Here is a 20,135-nt window from a genome sequence, read left to right on the forward strand (position 1 = left end):
CCCGTTGCCCAGGTAAACAGACTGCGGGGCATCGGGCACTCGATCGCGTCTGGACCCTGGCAAACTTGGAGTGGGTCTGTGTGGTGGGCCACGGCGTGCCAGCAGGCACGTGACGCCAAGCGTCCCAAATCCGGCGGTTTGGCGGCTCCCACGCTTGGCGTTCACTGGAGTGGACCATGGGTTGCACGGCTGGGTGCACGGCCGAGTGCAACGGCAGCCGCTGGCGAACCTCGGCTGGTGATCCGCCCATCACATTGCCGGTCTAGTCATCAGCCTTTCCGAACGCGCCTCAAAGTATCACTGTTCATAAGCTCGATCCGGCATCACAGTGTAGATGAAGCCCCAAAGCTGAAGCCCATCGACTGAAAGCTGCACTGCCGTGATACGCGCATCGCGAATGGCCATCCGCCAGGACCTGGTCGCTTCGGCGGCTAAATGTGAGTATCGCTGTCGTCGCCGCCGCCGATGAAGGCGGCATCGAGGTGCTCTGCTGCATAATGGCCTAACACCCGCTTAAACCTAGTCCTCCAAGACCCCAGCGTTGCCTCAACCCCAATTGAGAAGAAGCTCGCTTTCCTTCAAGCCAAGAACCTCACACAAGAAGAAATCAATGCGGCGCTCGCGCGAGCAGGCTCCGATGGCGCGCCAGTCCAGGCATCGCCATCCCAAACAAGTCCCCCAGTTGCGCAGCCGCCGCCGTACGCTGGACAATACCCGCCACCGTATCAGCCGTACGGATGGCCGCAGCCGCCGCCTCAACCAGTCCCGCATCGTGACTGGCGCGACTGGTTTATCATGGCGACGGTGGTGAGTGGGGTGACGTATGGGCTCTACAGCCTAGGAAAGGTGAGATATATTGAAGGTTCCCTGTCTCGTCCGCTCGCAAAGTGCTAACCTGCTGGGCAGCGCTACATCTACCCGCTGATCGCCCCACCTACACCGGAGCGGCTTGAGCAGGACAAAAAGGCCATCGACGAGCAGTTCGAGAAGACGTTCGCCCTAGTCGAGCAGCTCGCCAAGGACACAGAGGCGCTCAAAGCCGCAGAGAAGGAGCGGACAGAGCGGCTGGACATAGCCATCAACGAGCTCGAATCCGTCATCAGCGACCTCCGATCGGCGAACAGGCGGCGCGACGAGGAGGCACAGCGCGTCAGAGACGAGGTGCAGAACCTGAAGGACTCGATCCCGCGGGCGCTCAACAGCCAAAAGGACCTGACCGACGCGAGGCTCCGGGAGGTCAACGCGGAGCTTAAGAGCCTGAAGACGCTGATCACGCAGCGCATGAACCCGACGGCGACGTCGGCCAGCGTCAGCAACTACCTGCGCCCGTCCGCCAGCGGAAACGCGACCCCGAGCAGCGCCGCCGCTACGCCCGCGCCGGCCGATAATGCCGCCAGCGAGAACAAGGAGGAGGCGAAGCCGGCTGCTCAGGACTACCTCTCCAACTCCAGCCGCGGCTCGCCATTCGGCAGCGGCATGCAGGCCAAAGCGTCGATCCCATCGTGGCAGATGATGACGGCTAAGAGCGCGGGATCATCCAGCTCGGCGGCGGCGGCAGCGGCTAATGGTACGGATGGCGGAAGCAGCAGCGAGGCGCAAGAAGGTGCGGGGAGCGCTTGACAGGGTGCCATCTGACGGAGCGGGCCAGGGATAATATGGAGGAGGTGTTGATTCGGTGATTACGAGAGCGTTGGGTTTGTACACTACCACTGCAGCCGTCACTGATGGAAGGCCGGTTCTGTACGCAATGGGTTTCATGCCTGGTTTGAAAGCGGGAAGCCTGGTTTCGTCCTCGTATGTCAGGGCTTGTATGAGGGTGATTCCGTGCAAGTTGCAGCGCTCCCTACAGCGCGCTTGTACGGCGTGAGGGGGTAGAAATCGCGACAAGGTAATCTATATAATGATACCATCACAAAGTGTGCACGGAAACCTGTTGTATTACCGGTTGGGGGCATGAGGTGTGTGGATTTCGTTCTGATATGAGGATCTCGATGCCACCCTTTTTTTTGGTCTTGGTAGCGATCCAGCAAACGGTCCCTTGAACGGGAAGGCTTGCGAGCGAGCGGATTGTGATTGGCCAGAGCAGCGGAGATTTAGGCCCGCATTGCACTAGCCAACGTTGGTTATCCCCGCTGCCGAGGTTCTTTCTCCCCTTCATGCGTCCTTGTCAGTTGACCTTCATGAACCTACGGAGTCCTGTGTACGGCCACAGCTCCCAGTCCTGATTCGGATTCGACTATCTCGCTGAGGTGCTTGCTATTTGCGGCTGGCTTGCAGACAGTAGCCGAATGCGGCATGTGTCGCGACTTGACGGGTACCGCAGCGCGGGCGGTGGACCGACCCGAGGAAAGGGAACCCCTTTCTTTGCCGGGATGGATAGTCTGTTCCCCCACAGCTATGTGAATTCAATGCAACCACTGCTCGCGCGTTCTCTTTAGTCGGCAATGGCCTCTCCAAGTCCTGGTAGGCCCGGCGGTTTCTTCTTGTCGGTCATGAATACCCCTTAAATGCGGCTCCGTTCTTATGCCAACAATCGCCGTCGTGATTCCTGTTCCTCCACCTCTTGCTGTCTTCGACCTGCCTATATATCATATAATTCTGTAGTTTAACTCAGTGGCGTCCTTCAACCGCGCTCCCTTCCCCCTCCCCCTCCCCTACCCTCTTCGCCATGTCTGCTCAAGAACCGGTCCCCCGGCCTCAGTCCGACGACGAGGCCGCGGGCAAGAGCCCCAACATGTGGCTCGCCCTGCTCCCCCGGATCCCGCTTCTGCTGCGGGTCGCCATCCTCCACATGCTGCGCCTCTCCGAGCAGTCCAAGTATCTCGACCTGCGCACCGAGCTCACCATCGCTGTGCTGCGCTCGTTGCTCAACTCGCCCAAACCGCTGAGCATCTCGGCGGCCCAGAAGTTGTCGACCCGGGCGCCCAAGATTAAGGGTCGGATCTGGATCAGCACTTACGCGTGCCCGCCTCCGCCAGCCGGGGAGACCGGCCTGCAGGATGCCATCGCCAAGGCCGTCGACGGCCTGCGGAATCCCAAGGCGCCGCCGCCCGCCTACCAGATGGCGGAACCGGCGCCGGTCGAGGCCGAGTGGACCGGCTACCGCGCGAACGCGACACCCGAGTCCCGTCTGCCGGACGTCCCGGAGAAGGAGCTGTACGCCGAGATGATGAAGGAGGTCAAGAGCCCCGTGACGATCCTCTACTTCCACGGCGGCGCCTACTACCTGCTGGACCCGGCAACCCACCGTCCGACGACCAAGAGGCTGGCCAAGCTGACGGGCGGCCGGGTCTACTCGGTGCGGTACCGTCTGGCGCCCCAGCACCCCTTCCCCGCCGCGCTGATGGATGCGCTGATGTCGTATCTCGCGCTGCTCTACCCGCCCGAGGGCGCCTTCCACGAGCCCGTCCCGCCCGAGCACATCGTCTTCGCCGGCGACAGGTGAGCCTCTCTGCCTCCCCTCCTCCCCCCCACCCCCCTATCCCTCCAGCCTTTACTCACATCCTGGTCCCCCAAACCCCTAGCGCCGGCGGCAACCTCGCTCTCGCCCTCCTCCAACTGATCCTCCACCTCAACCGCACCGTCCCCACCACCACCGGCGGCTACCAGATCCCCTGGCACGGCACCACCCGCGCCCTCCCCCTCCCGGCCGGCGTGGCCGTCAACTCGCCCTGGCTGGACATCACGCACTCGTTCCCCTCCTGCACGGCCAACGCGCGCTTCGACTACCTGCCGACGCCGGCGCAGCAGCGAGCAGCGGAGCGCGCACGCCCGCCCTGCGCCGCCTGGCCCGCCTCCCCGCCGCGCGCCCACCTGTACGCGCCCGACGCGCTGCTGCTGGCGCACCCGCTCGCGTCGCTCGTCGCGGCGCCCTCGTGGGCCGGCGCCCCGCCTGTCTATGTGTGCCTCGGCTGGGAGCTGCTCGCCGACGAGGGCAAGTTCGTCGCGTGCAAGATGGCCCGCCAAGGGGTGAAGGTCGTCTGGGAGGAGTTCGAGGCCATGCCCCACTGCTTTGCCCTGCTCTTCCCGCGGCTGAGGGAGGCCGGGCGCTGTCTGGACGGCTGGGCCGGGTTTGCGAAGGCCGTTGTCGAGGGTGGTGGTGGACGCGGGGTGGTGGAGAGCAGGTTCGTCACGGTCCGGGCCAGGACGCTGGAGGAGGTCAACCGTGATCCTGGGGAGTTGTGGACGGATGGGGAGGACGTGGTGCTCGAGCGGCTGTGGAGCAGGCTGAGGGAGCGGGGGGTGCCTCAGGAGGGGGTTGCGAAGTTGTAGGAGGGGGATGTGGTGACGGAGGATGAGCGCCAAGATGCATGGCTAGAGGGGGTGTATAATGACGGATGTGCGAGTTCCTGGATTATACCCTGAGTGTATACACCGCGGCAGGAATAATAGACTTAGTTCGTCTCATCTACTCGCCACGGGGATGAGTGCGTGGGCAATTAGTGAAAGCCGTTGCCGCTGCAAGTAAGTGAGCGGACCCACATAGCAAACAAACTGTGTAAAACCCCCAGCCTCGTTTTGAGCTTCGTCTCACTAAGACACTCTCCGCGCCTCTCACGCGACAACTCGGAGCAAAAGCGCCATGTAAAATCCAAAATCCAAAGAGGCGGGAAAGAGAAAAGTAGGGAAAAAAAAGTTTTAAAAAAAAAGGAAAAAAATGGACCGCCACAAAGCGGCCGTCGCCGCCCTCTCCGCAGCGATCCGCGCCCTGCACCGCCGCGGCCTGCCCTACCGCGTCTCGCACGGCAGCACCAACTCGACGCGCCCGCGGCCCGCGGCCTCGCCCGCCACGCCCGTCGTCGACATCTCCCACCTGTCCGGCGTGCTCGCCGTCGACCCGGCCCGCCGCACCGCCCTGGTCGAGCCCAACGTGCCCATGGACCGCCTCGTCGAGGCCACCCTGCCGCTCGGCCTGGTCCCGCCCGTCGTCATGGAGTTCCCCGGCATCACCGCCGGCGGCGGGTTCGCCGGCACCGCCGGCGAGAGCAGTAGCTTCCGCCACGGGTTCTTTGATGACACGGTGCAGAGGGTGGAGATGGTGCTTGCTGATGGGGAGGTCGTTGAGGCCAGGCCTGGGGATGGGGGCGCGGATGCGGAGGGGGAGGGTGAGGGGAGGAGGGGGGATCTGTTTCGGGGTGCCCGCCGGCGCGGTCGGGACGCTCGGGCTGACCACCCTGCTGGAGATCAGGTTGATGCAGGCGCGCAGGTTCGTCAAGACGAGGTATCGGCGCACGGGCAGCGTGGCGGAGGCCGTGGAGGCCGTGCGCGAGGAGGTGCGCCGGCCCGGGGTGGATTATGTCGATGGCATCCTGTTCTCCAAGGACCACGGCGTCGTCGTCACGGGCGAGCTGACGGACGAGATGCCCGAGGGCGCCAGGCCGCAGACGTTCAGCGGGCCGTGGGACCCCTGGTTCTACCTGCACGCGCGCGAGAAGACGGCGGCGGTGGCGGCCGGGACTGATTCCGCCCCGGTGGACTACGTGCCGCTGGCCGAGTACCTGTTCCGGTACGACCGCGGCGGCTTCTGGGTCGGCGCGGCGGCGTTCGAGTACTTCAAGCTCGTGCCGTTCAACCGCTTCTTCCGCTGGTTCCTCGACGACTTCCTGCACACGCGCATGATGTACCGCGCGCTGCACGGCTCCGGCGAGAGCGCGCGCTTCGTCGTGCAGGACGTCGCCATGCCGTTCGAGACGACCGAGCGCTTCGTCGACTACACGTCGTCCGAGCTCGGCATCTGGCCGCTGTGGCTCTGCCCGCTCAAGCGGCGCGCCCCGCCGACCTTCCACCCCTTCACCACGCTGCCCGAGGGCGTCGATCGGAAGGAGGACGACCTGATGCTCAACGTCGGCGTCTGGGGCTGGGGCCCGTCCGACCCGGCCGAGTTCGTCAGGAAGAACCGCGAGCTCGAGCACAAGGTGCGCGAACTGGGCGGCATGAAGTGGCTGTACGCCCACACCTACTACCCGCAGGACGAGTTCTGGCCCATGTACGGCGGCCGCGGCTGGTACGACGCGCTACGGGCGAAGTACCACGCCGAGACGCTCCCGACGGTGTGGGATAAAGTGCACGTCGATGCGGCGGCTGCCGGCGGCAAGAAGCGGCACTGGCTCAAGAGGCGGTGGCCCATCGGCGGCTTGTACGGCATCTACAAGAGCATCCAGAGCAAGGACTACATGCTACATCGGCATGCAAAGTGGAAGTGGAAGGGCGAGTGATATCCGGCGGCGTTGGCGTCCTGGTAGCGTCTGGGCTAGACGGTGGGTAGAAGATGAGGCGGTATGTACCAACCCTGTACTCTAACTAGAACTTAGACATAAATAGACGAATGCGAATGTGGCGACTGGTTTCCATGGCGACTGGCTCTATGCTACCAGCTGTTCCAGGTTAATGTTCCAGAGTGCCAGCAACTCCGGATTGTCCACGTTTAAGGGAGCTAGCTGGCTGCTCCCTACAAAGACAAGGTTCCTAAACGTGAACGCTCCTCAACGCTTCGACTACGTGCTCCGTGAAGGCCTCCTGCAACGCAATCCCCACGCTAGAGTCGTTCGACTGGTCCGCCAGTTCGTCCACGCCAAACCCCTTCTCGCCGTGGGCCCACAAACACCTCTCCACCGCCCGCCAGTACCTGTCGCCCGCAATATTGCGCAGCTCCTGGAGCGGATTCGGCAGGCCGGCCTCCTCAAAGGGCGCCCCGCCCTGGATCCCCAGCAACCAGTCCCTCACCATTTTGGACTCGCCCAGCGGCACACTGTGCCCGTCTACTCCTCCGCCGCTGTCCGCTTCCTTCTTCCCCAGGTGCATCAGCGTGGACAGCTTCTCCCAGTGGGCAATCTCCAGCAGGACCAGGCCCAGGCTGTACAGGTCGTACGTCTTCCTCGAGTTGCGCTCGGTCGGGCGCTCCCGCTGGATGGCGGGCCAGCGGTACAGGTCCCAGACGACGTCTACTTCCCTCGCCGTGGTGTGCGTGCCGTCGGGGCGCGAGAACTCGAAGCCGGACAGGACGGGCTTCTCCGGGTCGTAGCCTAGGCCGGCGTCGTCAGCAGCGGCCCCCCCTGCGTCGCCGTTGAAGTGGAACAGGACGTTGTCGCTGAAGATGCCCTTGTGCAGCCAGTTGACGGCGTGCAGGTCCAGCACGGTGGCGCACAGGGCCGAGGCCATGGCGACGCGCTGCGACAGGCTGGGGCGGAGGCGGGCGCCGCGGCCGAACATGTCGTGCAGCGAGAGCACGCGCGTGTCGTAGTCGCTGCCGTCGGGCATCTTGAAGATCCACCCGTAGCGGTCCGCGCCCGACACGTCGCGGTCGTCGAAGTAGCCGATGCACTCGGGCGCGTGCAGCGTCGCCGGCTTGGGCAGGTGCAGCATCTCGGCCAGCGCGAGCGTGCGCAGGCCCGCTTCCTTCTCCCTGTCGGAGCCCGGCGGGATGTTGCCGATGGACTTCCACTCGATCCAGACGGGGATGTCGCCCTCGTTGGTGGTGAGGATGCCCCGCGGCCGGGGGAGGCGCTCGGGCGCGTCGACTTCGTGCTCGTTCCAGGTGAAGTCTTCGCTGAGGTCGGCCTCGCTGTACGCGCGGACGGTGATGCCGAGCTCGGAGAGCCGGCCGGAGATGTCGAAGGTCGGGTCGTGCGCCAGCTGGGACAGGATGGACTCGGAGGCGCGGCTGATCTTCTTCAGCTGGATGAGGTCCTGGAGCGTCCTGTCGTTGGTATGGGCCTCCTTTTCCTTGCGGGTCAGCGCGGACGTGGAGATGAGGCTCGTGACGGCATCCAGCATGAACTTCAGGTCCTGGACGTTGTCTCTGGTCAGGATCATCTCCCTGTATGTCTTGGCCGTGATGTCGTCGATCCGCTTCTCCCGGTAGTTCCTCATGAGCTCATGCAGCCGCTCCGTGAGGACATGGAGATCCTGCAGCAGCGCAGCGAAGGCGTCCTTGTCAATCGCTACCCATCGCACCCGTATTGGATGGGTGACGACATCTTTCGCATTTCGCGCAGCCTTTTCGAAGAATTCCCGGATATGGTTGGTTCCCCGACGATGCCTGCGCTCTTTCTTCTTTGCCTCGTACGACACTGCCAGGCTGGAGATGGCCTTGAGGACATCGATGTCCGTCGGCTGGCCGTCAATCCCCTTCTCGTGATCTCCTTCCTTGGAAGGGCGCGGCACTTCGTTCCCGTAGCGGGCATTGAGATCCCTGAACTCGGAAAGAAGCCACTGGATTCGGGCAATGGTGGCCGCCAGCTCAATTCCCTCGGCTCCCAGCGTGGCACCGAGAGTCGAGCCTTCGGGAACGTCGATCAGACCAGCAGCCTTACCCCAGGCCAGGACGCGGTTGTACTCGATGATAAGCTGCAGCCTGTATTGCTCGTACTCTCTTGGCATGTCCACCAGAGCAGTGATGAAGTTGAAGACTGCACAGCCGTCAGTTTCTCATAGTTCGACTGCCAAGGCGGGGGATGCTTACTCCTGACAGTGGCGTCAAACACGTCGCACGTCAGGGAGATGATCCCCGAAGCAACCTCCATGCTGCCGGCCTCTGTTTGAAGGAAAGGAAAAGAGAAAGAGAAGATGAAGAGCAGGATCAAGGGGATGCAAGAGGGAACCGCTTCTTGCGAGGATCGTCTTTAAACTACGACTAGAGGTTATCACCGCAGGTCGCTGCTTTCACCTCCGAGACATCAGCAACCTCTCTAAGGTGCCTCTGTTCGCACTTGAGGTTTAGGCCAGGCCGCCAGTGGTTGACAGCACAGCCAAGCGGCGACCTGCGATCTGCGTCGTGCGACGAGTGCTCACCCAATCATGGCGCGCCAAACAACGAGAAGCGGCTGCCTTGGCCCGACAGTTTGGAGTCCTGCAGTAGCGCGGCCGAGGTGTTTTATTCTTCCGTGCGCAGGAGGCCATCCGTAGTATTTCTTGAGCCAAGGCAGTGCAGGTGCTGTGAGTCACGGTGGGGTGGGAGATTTGAGGCATTGGTTGACATGCAGTCACTATAACTGGTACGGAGTACATAAGGGTTGGAAGTTGCAGGTCGCTGGTGTCCAAGCAGAATAGTTAACGTGAATGTCCTACCTCTAGTGTACTAGCCATTTCCACAATCTCACATGCACATCGGGGCAGTCGTGTTGAGACTTCTGGCGTGCCCTGGCATTGTGCAATGGGCGCAGCTGACAATACAACTTCAAAAGTGAGTGGAAGGTTCCAGGATTCCAGCCCGTCCATTGTTGGAGTCCAGGCCAGCTCAGGGACGCGCCCACTAAAAAGGTGGCTGAAGCAAGGCTGGCTCGGCAGCCAGTCAGCTGCCGAGAGTGCCTGATTTTCGCAGGGGCTCAAGCGCAGCAGCACCAAAGCAGCGGCTAACGTCATTTCAATAACGTGAGCAGGGCTGCGGGCTCCCTCACCTGACACGATTCTTCGATTTCTTGATTTTACCTGAGGGTTTTCAGCAGCGGGCGATTTTCTCTCGCCGGGTTCCCTTGAATTCTCACTTGCCACTGGCAACCAGTCATTTCTGAGCCTTCGCATTCAACAGGCGAAATGACAGAAGTCGCACGCCCTCCGGGAGAGCCCCGGCCTCAAGCTCCAGCGCCGGTCTCCGCTCTCCGCTCATCCAGGCCGAAGCCGAAGCGGGTAGCGACCCGCGTCTCCATCGTCACTCCGAAAGACTCCACCACCTCCGATGCGACGAGCCCGCGTCCCGCGTCCGCAGGGACCCCGCCCGGTTTGAAGGTGACGTCGACGCCTTGGGCGAAGAGGCTCATCCTGACGCTCGACGGCGGCGGCATCAGGGGATACTCGTCACTCATCGTTCTGCGAGCCTTGATGCGCGAGATCGCCCGCATTGAACAGTCGCTCGAGCCGCGCGCCTCGGCCAGCACGCATACCACCCAGATCCCTCGCCACGAGATTCCCGATGATGTGTTCAAGGACGGCCAGTACCTGCCCTGCCACTACTTCGACTATATCGCGGGCACCAGCGTCGGCGGTTTGGTTGCGATCATGTTGGGCATGCTGGGGATGAGCGTTGATGATTGCATCGATGAATTCCACCGACAGAACAAGGCCATTCCGCTGGCCGACAATGCCTCGGTCGTGTCATCTATCGAGTTCCCGCTCCTGTACCGGCGGAGCACCTGGCCTACGAAGCGCACCCGCTCCTTCTTCGACACGTTTGCCAAATTCACCGTGACAGCGACCGGCCGGACCCTCACCGGCACATCCACGGTGCCTTCCCTATCTCCCGCCTCGTCCCAGGTCTCAGCCGCCTCCAGCGAGTTCCGCAAGGACGTCTACCAATGCCAGACCCTCGCCTGGTGCACCGAGGTCGAGCCCAAGCGCGCGCGCCGGCCCTACGCGTTCTGCACGTACGCCGAAGACGAGAACAGCAACTCGGGGCAGCTCATCTCGATCCCCGAGGTCGCCAAAGCCATCACGACGCCCTCCCGCTACTACTTCAAGCCCTTCAAGCTGGGCTCGGGCCAGTTCGTCGACGGCAGCAAGCAGATCCGCGACCCGACCCTCGAGGTCCTCAAGGAGATCAGCTCGCTCCTCGACGAGAGCGAGCCGGCCATCGACCTGCTCCTGAGTCTCGGCACGGATGAGCACCACGCCTGGTTCTACGAGAAACTGCGCGGCATCAACACCGCGACTGCGGCTTCAGCGGCGGACAGGCAGGCCATCAGCAAGGAAGAGGGCCGCTCCTACAAGCACTACCACCGCTTCGAGGTGCCCGACATCAAACTCGGGTGGCGCAAGAAGTACTTCCTGCGCGAGATCGAGCAGGCCACGGACGCGTGGCTGGCAGCGCCCGCGCAGCAGGCCGAGATCACGCGGTACGCGACCATGCTGGTGGAGCGACGGCGGGCGCGGGCGGCCACGACGCGGTGGGAGACGTTCGCGCTGGGCGTGCGGTACGTCTGCTTCCACGACGAGTGCAAGGGCGACGGCCGCGCGGAGGCGCTGGAGGAGCAGGACCGGGGCGTGCGCTGGTTCGAGGGCCGCGGCGCCTTCTTCGACCACCTCGACCGCAAGCACCGCCTGCTGAAGATGGCGGCCAGGGGCCCGATGGACGTGGAGAAGGAGCTGGACAAGGGCCGCCGGTTTGGTTGTATCTAGGGGTGCGGTCCTACTACAAGAAAATGTTGACCTGAACGTGAAACGGGGGACAGGGCGGGTCATTGACAGGGAAGGGGACAAGGACGGAGGGTGGCGTTCGCCGGTCATCGATGGGTTCGGGTTGCTTGAGGCTGGGTTTGCCTCTGTGTCAGGCGTTTCTGTATGGGCACGCATAGCGAGCATGGCGTTCAGGGCAGCAGTTAGACAGGTCATTCCTCCTGAGCAGCATGTAATGGTCATGGTCACGCGTTTGACGGACTCTCTGTGCCTTGCTGTCAGCCTTGGTGCTGTGAACTGGTCGCCGTGCCACTCAATCAGATATCGGCCTTCCCCACGTGCCTCACCACCGAAATGCTTGTCTGCCAAGCACACTTCCGTGGGCACGCCATACGACTATTGTAATACTCGGCGTTTTCGTGACACTGCACATTTCCGTGTTGTAAACCGTCCCTGACGGTCCATCTCTCGCCCAGTGCCCCACTCCGGCAAACGACCAAACGCGCAACCCGGCATCTTGGCGCGGCCCCGCCCCGGTCCACTCACACCTTGCGTGCAGCAGCCGCCCTAACTTGCGTCTTAGCTTCTTGCAGGTCTTGGCATGTTTGGGAGGCCTCCCTCCTCCCCTCCGTGCCGGGCCGCCTGCGATAAGAAGCTGAGTGCCAGAAAGCCTCGTGATGCAAATTCCCCGACATCAAATTGCGATTGGCAAGATTCTCGCGCCTGGTCTTACTCATTGGAAGTCCAGAGATGCATATGCCATCTGCACCTTACGTGCGCTCCCCCGCTCGCTGTGTGCTCATTGGGACTTGGGATCGTCGAAACGAACAGGGACGATGACGCAGCGGTCCCACAATGTTCCAGATGCGGAGACTTATCGATCGTTACACAGTATGTAATCGACCCCATTAAAATTACAATCCAGATCCATTAGTCTTACAATCCACCAGGTGTGGCCTGTGCGTTCCCCACCAAATCTTGCAGTGAGCGTCACCATCCAGCCTCGCCACAATGATCGCCATTGAAACTGCTGAAAGAACCCAGTATTCTATGGCTACTTAACGGAGATGGCACTTGCCAAGGCGGGTGCAAAGTATACTATGCAGCACAGTGACGAATTTGCATAGAGGATAGAAATCTCTTCGAGGCGTTAACTTCAGGTACTGAGGTAGGGAGGCGCTTATCGATTAGCCAAGGGCACGTGACCTGCACAGCGGGCCTGCACTTGGTAGGGTAGGCGGTCAAGGTAGGCAGTGCTCGTGGAGTGGTATGCGCTGCAGAATTCTGGGAGGAGACGCATGGGCCGCCCCTGGTGGGCTGTAAGACTAATGGATCTGGGTTGTAATTTTAATGGGGTCGGTATGTAATCCGTAGTGTAGTGGAGAGCTAGTGTAAAACATGGTTCTCCGCACGGAGACTTCTCAGAGCTAAACTAGTACACCATAAGCTGAATGCACTCCGTAACATGTACTGTGTACGGATCTGAACCTAAGTTAATTGTGTACATTGGAAAAGGGAAAGTGTCAGTATAACCAAGGCAGACAGCAGAAGCAGGGCAAACACCCGGTCTGTTTGGTCCCTGTTTGGCAACTTACTGTGGAAGTGAAGTGTCGATGTTTCAACTGGGACCAACGCGGGCAACTGCATTCCTTCGGCAGCGAGGGATTACGGCACGGACAAAAAAGCGCAGTTTAGCTAACCCTGCCGACGAGAAGAGTCGGAACTCCAACAGCAAGACGGATAGCGCGCCGTTCGCTCCGTGGAAGAAGACGAAAGCGACCTGCAGAGGTTCACTGCCACCCTTGGCATTGGCATTGGCGTGGGCATTGGGCACTTCACCCTGCTGATCCGATTCGAAGGCTTGAGACCGGGCTGGTCTGGGCAAGATCAAGGGGAAGCATCGTGCCGACTGCTGACGCGGTGGGTGTGATATCAGATGTGCATTGCTAATCCCGGGGTCTGTTTTTGCGGAGAAATAACGCGTGTCCCGCAATTGCTGAATACGCCCGAGCAGATTGATGTTTGGAGTGGTTGGGTGGTTCTTGACTCGGCGGCTACAACTATTCCGTCTGTACTCGACGGATACTGTGTCCATTTCACAGTACACTACACCAGGTAACACTAGCGTAGGATCCTAGCATCCGGATCTGGAAACCCCACACGCTTGCTTGCCCGTCCCCTGTAACGGCACTAGCATCTGCAGTCAATCGCGCTCCGCATCCCGCAGTTGGTCCTTGCAGTCGCTGCCACCAAGTGGCAGTTGAAAGACGTTCCATTACGCTTAGTCCCTATCTCGGTAACTCTATTTACTCTCCACACTTCCCAGACCGGCGGGCGAAGTACTGCGAGCTACCATAATAAAGCAAAGCGACTTGTGTGGTCGCCATGTGTAAGTAGGCTGCCTTGGCCCTTCCTTCCCTGTCAATCGACGCCCCCCGAAGCCCTGAAGTCGCCTCCCACATCTTGTCACCTCCCCCCTCCTAGCAGGGTTGGTCCCCTGCCCATTGAGCGCCGCCGCCCCTTCCATCTAGCGAACTCGTCGGTGCAGCCGAGCGCGCGCCCCGTCCGCTACTCAGTTGCTCGAGATGAACGGCTCCGGTCGTCGGGCCGGCCATCTCCATTGACAGCGCTTTCTCTAGACCCGCGCTGCGAGGACAGCGGCCATGGGCAACAACAGCTTGAACGGCAATCGCTTAACTAGTCCTACAGTCAACGTCAAGACGCGCGACCACCTGCGCCGGATTGAAACCGGGAAACTCTCGAGTCCGCCCAACGGCAATACCAGTAGCACCAGCGCCAGCGGCTACGTCGCCAACCCCGACGACATGGACGACGACGGTGAGCGCAGACCTCTTCTAGTGCACCAGCACCACACCCACTCCACCCTGCGGCCCGAGCCTGGCTTCTGGCGCCACCTCCTCTTCAACCGCCAGAGCAGCCCCGGAATCCACCACGCGAACCCCCTGGTGCGCTGGCCGGCCCGGGCATGGAACGTGACCAAGGTTACGTTGTTTAGCTGTATGTATCCCGCCCTCCCGAGACCGGCAGACGCGTGTGGTCTAAGTCGTGCTTCTTGCAGCCTGGATCAATGTCCTCCTAGTCTTCGTGCCGCTCGGCATCGTCGCCGGCATGCAGGAATGGAGCGCCCCCTCGGTTTTCACCCTCAACTTCTTCGCCATCATCCCGCTGGCTGCCGTCCTCTCGTTTGCCACCGAGGAGATTGCAGCCCGCCTGGGCGAGACGCTCGGCGGCCTGGTGAACGCGACCTTCGGCAACGCCGTCGAGCTGATCGTTAGCATCGTCGCGCTGCGCGCCGGCGAGATCGAGGTCGTGCAGGCGTCCATGCTGGGGTCCATCCTGTCCAACCTGCTCCTCGTTCTCGGCATGTGCTTCTTCCTCGGCGGCATCAACAACATGCGCGACCGCAACGGCAACGGCATAGAACAGAGCTTCGCCCAGGGCACCGCCCAGACGACCTGCTCGCTCATGGCCCTCGCCTCGGCCTCCATGATCCTCCCCGCCGCGCTCTACGGCGTCCTCGACCGCGCCGACCAAGAGAACAAGGAGGCCAGCATTCTGATTCTATCGCGCGGCACCGCCTTGGTTCTGCTGTCACTTTACTGCCTCTACCTCGTCTTCGCCCTGCGGACGCATAAGCAGTTGTTTGAGCCCGAGACGCAGAACGCCTCGGCCGACGGCAACGAGGCGGAACACGAGCCCCTTCTGAGCCCCTGGGCAGCCGCCCTCGTGCTGGTGGCCGTGACCCTTATCATCTCGGTTTGCGCCGACCACATGGTGAACAGCATCGACGCGTTGGTCGCGACGGGCAAGATCAGCAAGTCCTTCATCGGCCTGATCCTGATCCCCATCGTCGGCAACGCCGCCGAGCACGTCACGGCCTGCGTGGTGGCCATCAAAGACAAGATGGATCTGGCGATGGGCGTGGCTATCGGCTCGAGCATCCAGATCGCCCTGCTCGTCACGCCCGCGCTGGTCATGCTCGGCTGGGCTATCGGTCAGCCCATGACGCTGCATTTCGAGACGTGTAAGCCCCTTGTTCTCGCCTCCCCCCCCCTTCCCCCCCGTTCGTCGGCACGACTAAGCCTGCATGCAGTCCAAACCATTGCATTCGCGCTGTCTGTCCTCGTCGTAACCTACACCGTCCAAGACGGCAAGTCCAACTACCTCGAGGGCGCAATGGTAATTCCTGTTCCTGTCCCTCCATCCCGCCAGGGAATGCCTTGTGAGAACCAGCGTAGCAAGCTAACATCCGCCGTGCAGCTCTTGGGCCTCTACATGATCATCGCCCTCGCCTTCTTGGCTAGCCCGACGGATGCCCTCCACAAGCTTTCTTCTTCGCTTTCGCTTCCTTGGCAGTGACACATCGTCCATTCGCGATGTCCATTCCCGCTACCATTACCGCCATCATCATCATCATCATCATCATTACCAGCGGGCTAACTTCCTACGGCCCGATCTGGATTGAATATATCTGTACAAATACCCTGATATCCGAAAGTCCGGGGTGAATACGTTCTGGTTGAGCCGGGTACCGCCGGAACGGTGTATGGCCCGGCCTATGAAGCAAGCAAGCAATCATGCATGCTAGTCCGCAGGCGAAGCGTTGGATGTTGTCTACGAAGAAGGGTTGGATCACGCTGTACGATAGGATACCTTGCTGGACAAAAATGGAGTATATGTCAATGTGTGTATGTACCTAGCCAAGCAGGAGGTTATTCTCGTACCTCAGATACGGTGTTGATCAAGTCACTGGGTAGGTAGTCCGTTTAAGTATCATCGCCATTGCGTTGTTGGGTTAACTTAGGCGTCTTATTGGATGCTCCCTACTCCTCGAAATTGGTTTGACTCCGGAAAATCGATGAGCTGAGCACTCTGTTGACCACACGCTGCCGAACAAGGGGAAGGCATTCGGAGAATTCTAGCATGTGCGCCAATGCATACCTCAAACAAGCAACTCTAGAATACCGGGGTCCACGACAGGAGAATGCATTTCCCAAAGAGGCACTCTCAGAGCGCAAGCATGCGAGCAAGTTCTGAACTATCAGGCCCATCCGGATTACCATCTCACTCCCGCCCCCTTTCATTCCTGCCCAGATACAACCGGCCATCCCATAGCAGACTCAGACACCAAAAGCAAGCAAGCAGGCGGTCGGATGGATGGATGGTTGGGTAGGGGGAATATATGGTACTGAGGCACATAAGTAGGTTAGGTAGGTAGGTAGACAGGTAGGAAATAACTAGGTGGGAAAAGGAGGAAAAAGACAGAAGCCAGTGGCGCCACCAGTCCGTTTCATTTATTGTTTGTCCGCCGATACCAGCCACCCGAGGCCCACGAACCCCAACCCCAACACATGCCCATGTCGTCCGACGAAGAGAAAAAGTGAAAGTAAAGTGGAAACTCCGCGCCAGCCCAGACCATGTGTATTATACGTACAACAAACAGGGCCAGGTGAAAGAAAGCTTCCTGGTCCACGCAAGCAGATGGGTGGTGTTGACCACCTTGGCATTGCCGGTATATTAGGTGCCTGAGGTCGGCTGGAAGAGGAATAGAGACCCTGAGATATGGGCACACGGACGACCTATAGCCGGTCGTCGGTCGCTTTGGTCGCTTTGGTAGCGGGGAAGAGGGAATACGCCTCTGGCTTCGCGGCCGAGACAACCTGTAGTCGGACGACATTCCAAATATCGGCGCGACGGCCATCTCCATCCCAGAGTAAAAGCCGCTTACTGCGCATTCGTCCAGAGCTCAGCCTGACGGCCCTTAGCGTCGTAGGCAGGATTGCCCGGCTCTGCGCTGCCAGGGCGGCGGGTGGCCGGCGCGCTGTTGTAAAACATTTGGGCAATCGGGGTGCCGCTCTGGTAAACGTCGGATGGATCTGGGTACGTGTATCCGTTGCCATTGGGGCTCTGGGTGGGAGAGCCCACGGGGCCGGGAGAGGGCCACCCGACGCTGGCAACATGGGGACTCCCAGCCACACTGCCGGGGCCCTGCTGATGCTCGATGCTCGGCTCCATGGTCTGTGGCGGAGCGTATCCGGTGGGGTGGGATGTGGGGCGCATGCCGTTGTTGTATCCCGTGGATGCCGTGGGCGACGGACTGCCAACGTGGACATCGCCGCGAAGGTGCGGGGGAAGCGAGTTGTTCGCCAGATACTGCATGCTGTTCATATTGGCCAGATCTGCGCTCGGTGACATCGACATGGCGCCCTGGGCGGGGGACGGCGTGGTCAGAGGAGACTCGTGATTCGATGCCTGCTCGCTTGAGGACCGCGACTTGTTTCGAGCCGCAGCAGCCGCAGCGGCACTAGCGCCTTGAGCCAATGCCTCGGCCCGCGCGCGGGCCGAATCTTCGACCGTACCGACGTGGTGGTTTTGGTGCCGAGTCAAGGTCGTACGACGAGTGAAGGTCTTCTGACAGTCCTCGTAAGGGCATTTGTACGGCCGCTTGCCGGAGTGGATACGACGATGTCGCGCCAACGAGCTGCTATCACTGAAGGGCTGCATAGGGCTGTTAGCGAGTTTATTAGACTAGCAATCCTGAGTCTTGCTTACCTTGCCACATCGCTCGCACTGATGCGGCTTCTCGCCGGTGTGAACACGAGAATGGACCGTGAGCGCCGAACGTTGGATGAACCGCTTGTCACAGCCAGGGTAATCACAGGCATGTGGTCGGATACCGCTGTGGATCCGCTCTGATGAAAAATCAGCACGAGATCGACGTAACGACACCGGCTTAGACTCACCATGCCGAGCAAGATCGCTCCGCCTCGTGAATGGTTTCCCGCAGGTGCCACACGGGAAAGACTTCGCCGGTTGAGCGCGTGCCTCAGCCGGCGCGTAACCCCCTGGCGGGATTCCGGCCACGAGTTCAGGGGGCAAATCAGGATGGAGCATTGCAGAGTTCATCGGAGCAGGTGCCATGTTGGCACTCGGCACCGGCGGCAAGGGAGCTGCGGCCATGGCAGTCGGGGAAGGGTAAGAGGCGTTCATCGGACCAGAATATCTCGACTGTTCTGAGCCGTGGGAAGCGTCCGGCTGGTCGCCTTGGATTTGGTGCGTTTGAGCTGGACGCGATGGCTGCTGCTGCTGTTGTTGCTGTTGCTGCTGCGGCTGCGGTTGCGGCTGCTGCTGCTGTTGCTGTTGTTGCTCCTGTTGCTGCTGTTGCTGTTGTTGTTCAGGAGCGAGACCCTGTTGTGGCTGCAGCATTCCTGACTCGGCTTTGATATTAAGGACGCTCCCGATGCCCATGGCACCGCCTGATGACGGCGACTGTGACATTATGGGTCTTCGTGTCGGTGGAGGGATGGTTCACTTTAATGGTGACTGTTAGCAAAAACACAAAACCGAGCGGTGAGCGACTCGAAACAGCCGGCCAAAGACGCGTCAAAGAACAGGCAAAGAAGCGCCACGCGTGCTCCAGGCCATCAGGTGCAAACACGCAGCAGCACATTTGCTGTGAACAATCTTTCAATAGCCAAGCTGATCGCCAAAGCTGGGGATCGCCGATGGCTGATGACCGACTAACGAGTAATGATGAAAGAAAGAAGGAGCCGAGAGAAAGTTGATAAATGAGGCGGGGTTGACGTAAGTCTGAAATTTTCTCACCTGAGAACGAGGATGAAGTCCAAAGCTGAAACCTCAAGGCCGGGCGCTGTTGCCGCAGCGAAGTACAGAGACCGACTGAAAGACCCAGAGCCGTATGTAAGTCGATTCTCGGTTGTTGAGTGGTGTTGTTGATGACTCGTGCACGGTTCAGAAAGGGTGCTGTGCTGGATGATGAAAGAAGCAGGCGCCTTGACCACAATTCAATCGCTTAAAAGTTGGCGACCGTTGCGCTGGCTCGAGCCACTGTGGAGAAGCCGCAACCTTGTTGGCCACACCTTTTGCGACTTCCTGCCACAAAAACTGGCTGGCTGAGGCCACGCTTTGCAATTCAGCGGTGGAAGGTGCACACTGCAGAGTTTGCAGTGGGAAGAAAACAGAAGAAAGGGAAAGATCCAATAGCAGAGACCACGGCAGAGCCAATGGGATCCCGATACCCTTCTCGCAAGTGGGTCCTGAACAGGACAGCTGCAGCTCACGACACTGCCGTCAGCAGCGTGGGCGGTCAAAGGGCAGAACCAGATTGACCGATCCGATGTGACCGATCAGCTCGCTCTGGCAACTTGTGCGCAGAACACCGCGAGCAAACAAAGACCAGTTTTCCAGCTTCCTCTGTCTGAAACAGGCGGTTGGATGCCTGCTCTGGAGCGGTGCGCAAAGCACTGCGCCCAAATTCCGCAACCACTGCCAGCTCGCTCTGACAGATCCAGCTTGTCTTGCACCGTGTTTTGCTCAGCAAGCACCAATCTTCATTCGACAATCTCGTTCGACATAAGTTGGCGTAAGTTCCGAACGAGGGTCGCGTCTCAGTCGCCGATGGGAAATGGAGATCTATAGGGCGCTCGGTGCTCGTTAGCTCCCCCGTTATCAGCCGAAAGGCCCGATGCAGTAATAAAGAACACATCTCGTTTGCAATGCTCGAAGAGAAGGCAGGTGTGATGGCTTGTGTGACAAGCAAAGGGACACAACGCGATATTGGTTGCCAGACGCCATTCCTCGAGGCAGCTCTGCCCCGACGACACTGCGTCGGGCAAACTTTGTGTTGGAAAGATGCCGATGCGCGCCGAGGACGCGCAATGGCAAAGCGTATGCAAACAGACGGGCAGCGTAGGGAGGGCACGAAAGCTGACGCGAACGCGACCAACAGGACAAGCCTGCCCCTTCCTCAGGGTGATCGGACAGGAAGCGAAGCGGGCATGGTGACAGGTTGGGGGGTGTTTGCAGCCGATTGGGACCGAGATCCTATCAGGGATTTCTTGGGCTATGCTTACTCGGCGACTTCGATGCGTTCTGCGCTTCGTTGAGCGGCGCGACTGTCGCCCGACCAGGTGGCAATGCGGAGCAGGTCGCGAGAAGGACGGATCGCGAGAAGGATGGATCGCGTCGCGGCTCGGGCTTCGATGGAG

At 60.5% G+C, this 20,135-nt stretch overlaps 7 protein-coding genes across 7 annotated transcripts; 5 read left to right on the forward strand and 2 right to left on the reverse strand.

Moving 5' to 3' along the window:
- The first annotated feature begins 183 nt into the window (after positions 1-183).
- THITE_2109847 (uncharacterized protein) lies at positions 184-1,765 on the forward strand. Its single transcript, XM_003650372.1, has 3 exons — positions 184-437; positions 524-846; positions 907-1,765. The coding sequence occupies exons 1-3, from the start codon at positions 398-400 to the stop codon at positions 1,618-1,620; spliced, it is 1,077 nt and encodes a 358-aa protein (XP_003650420.1). The 5' UTR covers positions 184-397; the 3' UTR covers positions 1,621-1,765.
- Positions 1,766-2,391: 626 nt separating this feature from the next.
- Positions 2,392-3,469, forward strand: THITE_2109849 (uncharacterized protein). The gene has a single exon (XM_003650373.1). The coding sequence runs from the start codon at positions 2,735-2,737 to the stop codon at positions 3,443-3,445; it is 711 nt and encodes a 236-aa protein (XP_003650421.1). The 5' UTR covers positions 2,392-2,734; the 3' UTR covers positions 3,446-3,469.
- A 1,349-nt stretch (positions 3,470-4,818) lies between these two features.
- THITE_2109850 (uncharacterized protein) lies at positions 4,819-6,340 on the forward strand. Its single transcript, XM_003650374.1, has one exon. The coding sequence runs from the start codon at positions 5,079-5,081 to the stop codon at positions 6,213-6,215; it is 1,137 nt and encodes a 378-aa protein (XP_003650422.1). The 5' UTR covers positions 4,819-5,078; the 3' UTR covers positions 6,216-6,340.
- THITE_2109852 (uncharacterized protein) lies at positions 6,341-8,618 on the reverse strand. The gene is made up of 2 exons (XM_003650375.1): positions 8,462-8,618; positions 6,341-8,408 (listed from the first exon to the last, which is right to left on the reverse strand). The coding sequence occupies exons 1-2, from the start codon at positions 8,520-8,522 to the stop codon at positions 6,466-6,468; spliced, it is 2,004 nt and encodes a 667-aa protein (XP_003650423.1). The 5' UTR covers positions 8,523-8,618; the 3' UTR covers positions 6,341-6,465.
- A 759-nt stretch (positions 8,619-9,377) lies between these two features.
- Positions 9,378-11,200, forward strand: THITE_2109853 (uncharacterized protein). The gene has a single exon (XM_003650376.1). The coding sequence runs from the start codon at positions 9,532-9,534 to the stop codon at positions 11,107-11,109; it is 1,578 nt and encodes a 525-aa protein (XP_003650424.1). The 5' UTR covers positions 9,378-9,531; the 3' UTR covers positions 11,110-11,200.
- Positions 11,201-13,349: 2,149 nt separating this feature from the next.
- On the forward strand, positions 13,350-15,597 carry THITE_2109854 (uncharacterized protein). The gene is made up of 5 exons (XM_003650377.1): positions 13,350-13,495; positions 13,816-14,124; positions 14,186-15,151; positions 15,221-15,306; positions 15,388-15,597. Exons 1-5 carry the CDS (start codon positions 13,492-13,494, stop codon positions 15,484-15,486), a joined length of 1,464 nt encoding a protein of 487 aa, XP_003650425.1. The 5' UTR covers positions 13,350-13,491; the 3' UTR covers positions 15,487-15,597.
- Positions 15,598-16,666: 1,069 nt separating this feature from the next.
- THITE_2109856 (uncharacterized protein) lies at positions 16,667-19,080 on the reverse strand. Its single transcript, XM_003650378.1, has 4 exons — positions 18,733-19,080; positions 17,871-18,438; positions 17,680-17,819; positions 16,667-17,625 (listed from the first exon to the last, which is right to left on the reverse strand). The coding sequence occupies exons 2-4, from the start codon at positions 18,403-18,405 to the stop codon at positions 16,852-16,854; spliced, it is 1,449 nt and encodes a 482-aa protein (XP_003650426.1). The 5' UTR covers positions 18,406-18,438; positions 18,733-19,080; the 3' UTR covers positions 16,667-16,851.
- Positions 19,081-20,135: the final 1,055 nt, after the last annotated feature.

This window comes from Thermothielavioides terrestris, chromosome 1 (assembly GCF_000226115.1).
Source record: "Thermothielavioides terrestris NRRL 8126 chromosome 1, complete sequence".
Lineage (NCBI taxonomy): Eukaryota > Fungi > Ascomycota > Sordariomycetes > Sordariales > Chaetomiaceae > Thermothielavioides > Thermothielavioides terrestris.

Bases quoted from the DNA above. Each gene is read 5' to 3' on its own strand.
- THITE_2109847 (XM_003650372.1), top strand. From the start codon at position 398: ATGGCCATCCGCCAGGACCTGGTCGCTTCGGCGGCTAAAT. The intron at 438-523 runs GTGAGTATCGCT...GCTTAAACCTAG, and splicing joins GGTCGCTTCGGCGGCTAAAT to TCCTCCAAGACCCCAGCGTT. The intron at 847-906 runs GTGAGATATATT...CCTGCTGGGCAG, and splicing joins GGCTCTACAGCCTAGGAAAG to CGCTACATCTACCCGCTGAT.
- THITE_2109849 (XM_003650373.1), top strand. From the start codon at position 2,735: ATGTGGCTCGCCCTGCTCCCCCGGATCCCGCTTCTGCTGCGGGTCGCC.
- THITE_2109850 (XM_003650374.1), top strand. From the start codon at position 5,079: ATGGGGGCGCGGATGCGGAGGGGGAGGGTGAGGGGAGGAGGGGGGATC.
- THITE_2109852 (XM_003650375.1), bottom strand. From the start codon at position 8,522: ATGGAGGTTGCTTCGGGGATCATCTCCCTGACGTGCGACGTGTTTGAC. The intron at 8,409-8,461 runs GTAAGCATCCCC...ACGGCTGTGCAG, and splicing joins GTTTGACGCCACTGTCAGGA to TCTTCAACTTCATCACTGCT.
- THITE_2109853 (XM_003650376.1), top strand. From the start codon at position 9,532: ATGACAGAAGTCGCACGCCCTCCGGGAGAGCCCCGGCCTCAAGCTCCA.
- THITE_2109854 (XM_003650377.1), top strand. The intron at 14,125-14,185 runs GTATGTATCCCG...TGCTTCTTGCAG, and splicing joins CAAGGTTACGTTGTTTAGCT to CCTGGATCAATGTCCTCCTA. The intron at 15,152-15,220 runs GTAAGCCCCTTG...GCCTGCATGCAG, and splicing joins GACGCTGCATTTCGAGACGT to TCCAAACCATTGCATTCGCG.
- THITE_2109856 (XM_003650378.1), bottom strand. From the start codon at position 18,405: ATGTCACAGTCGCCGTCATCAGGCGGTGCCATGGGCATCGGGAGCGTC. The intron at 17,820-17,870 runs GTGAGTCTAAGC...ATTTTTCATCAG, and splicing joins GAGCGATCTTGCTCGGCATG to AGCGGATCCACAGCGGTATC. The intron at 17,626-17,679 runs GTAAGCAAGACT...AGCCCTATGCAG, and splicing joins AGTGCGAGCGATGTGGCAAG to CCCTTCAGTGATAGCAGCTC.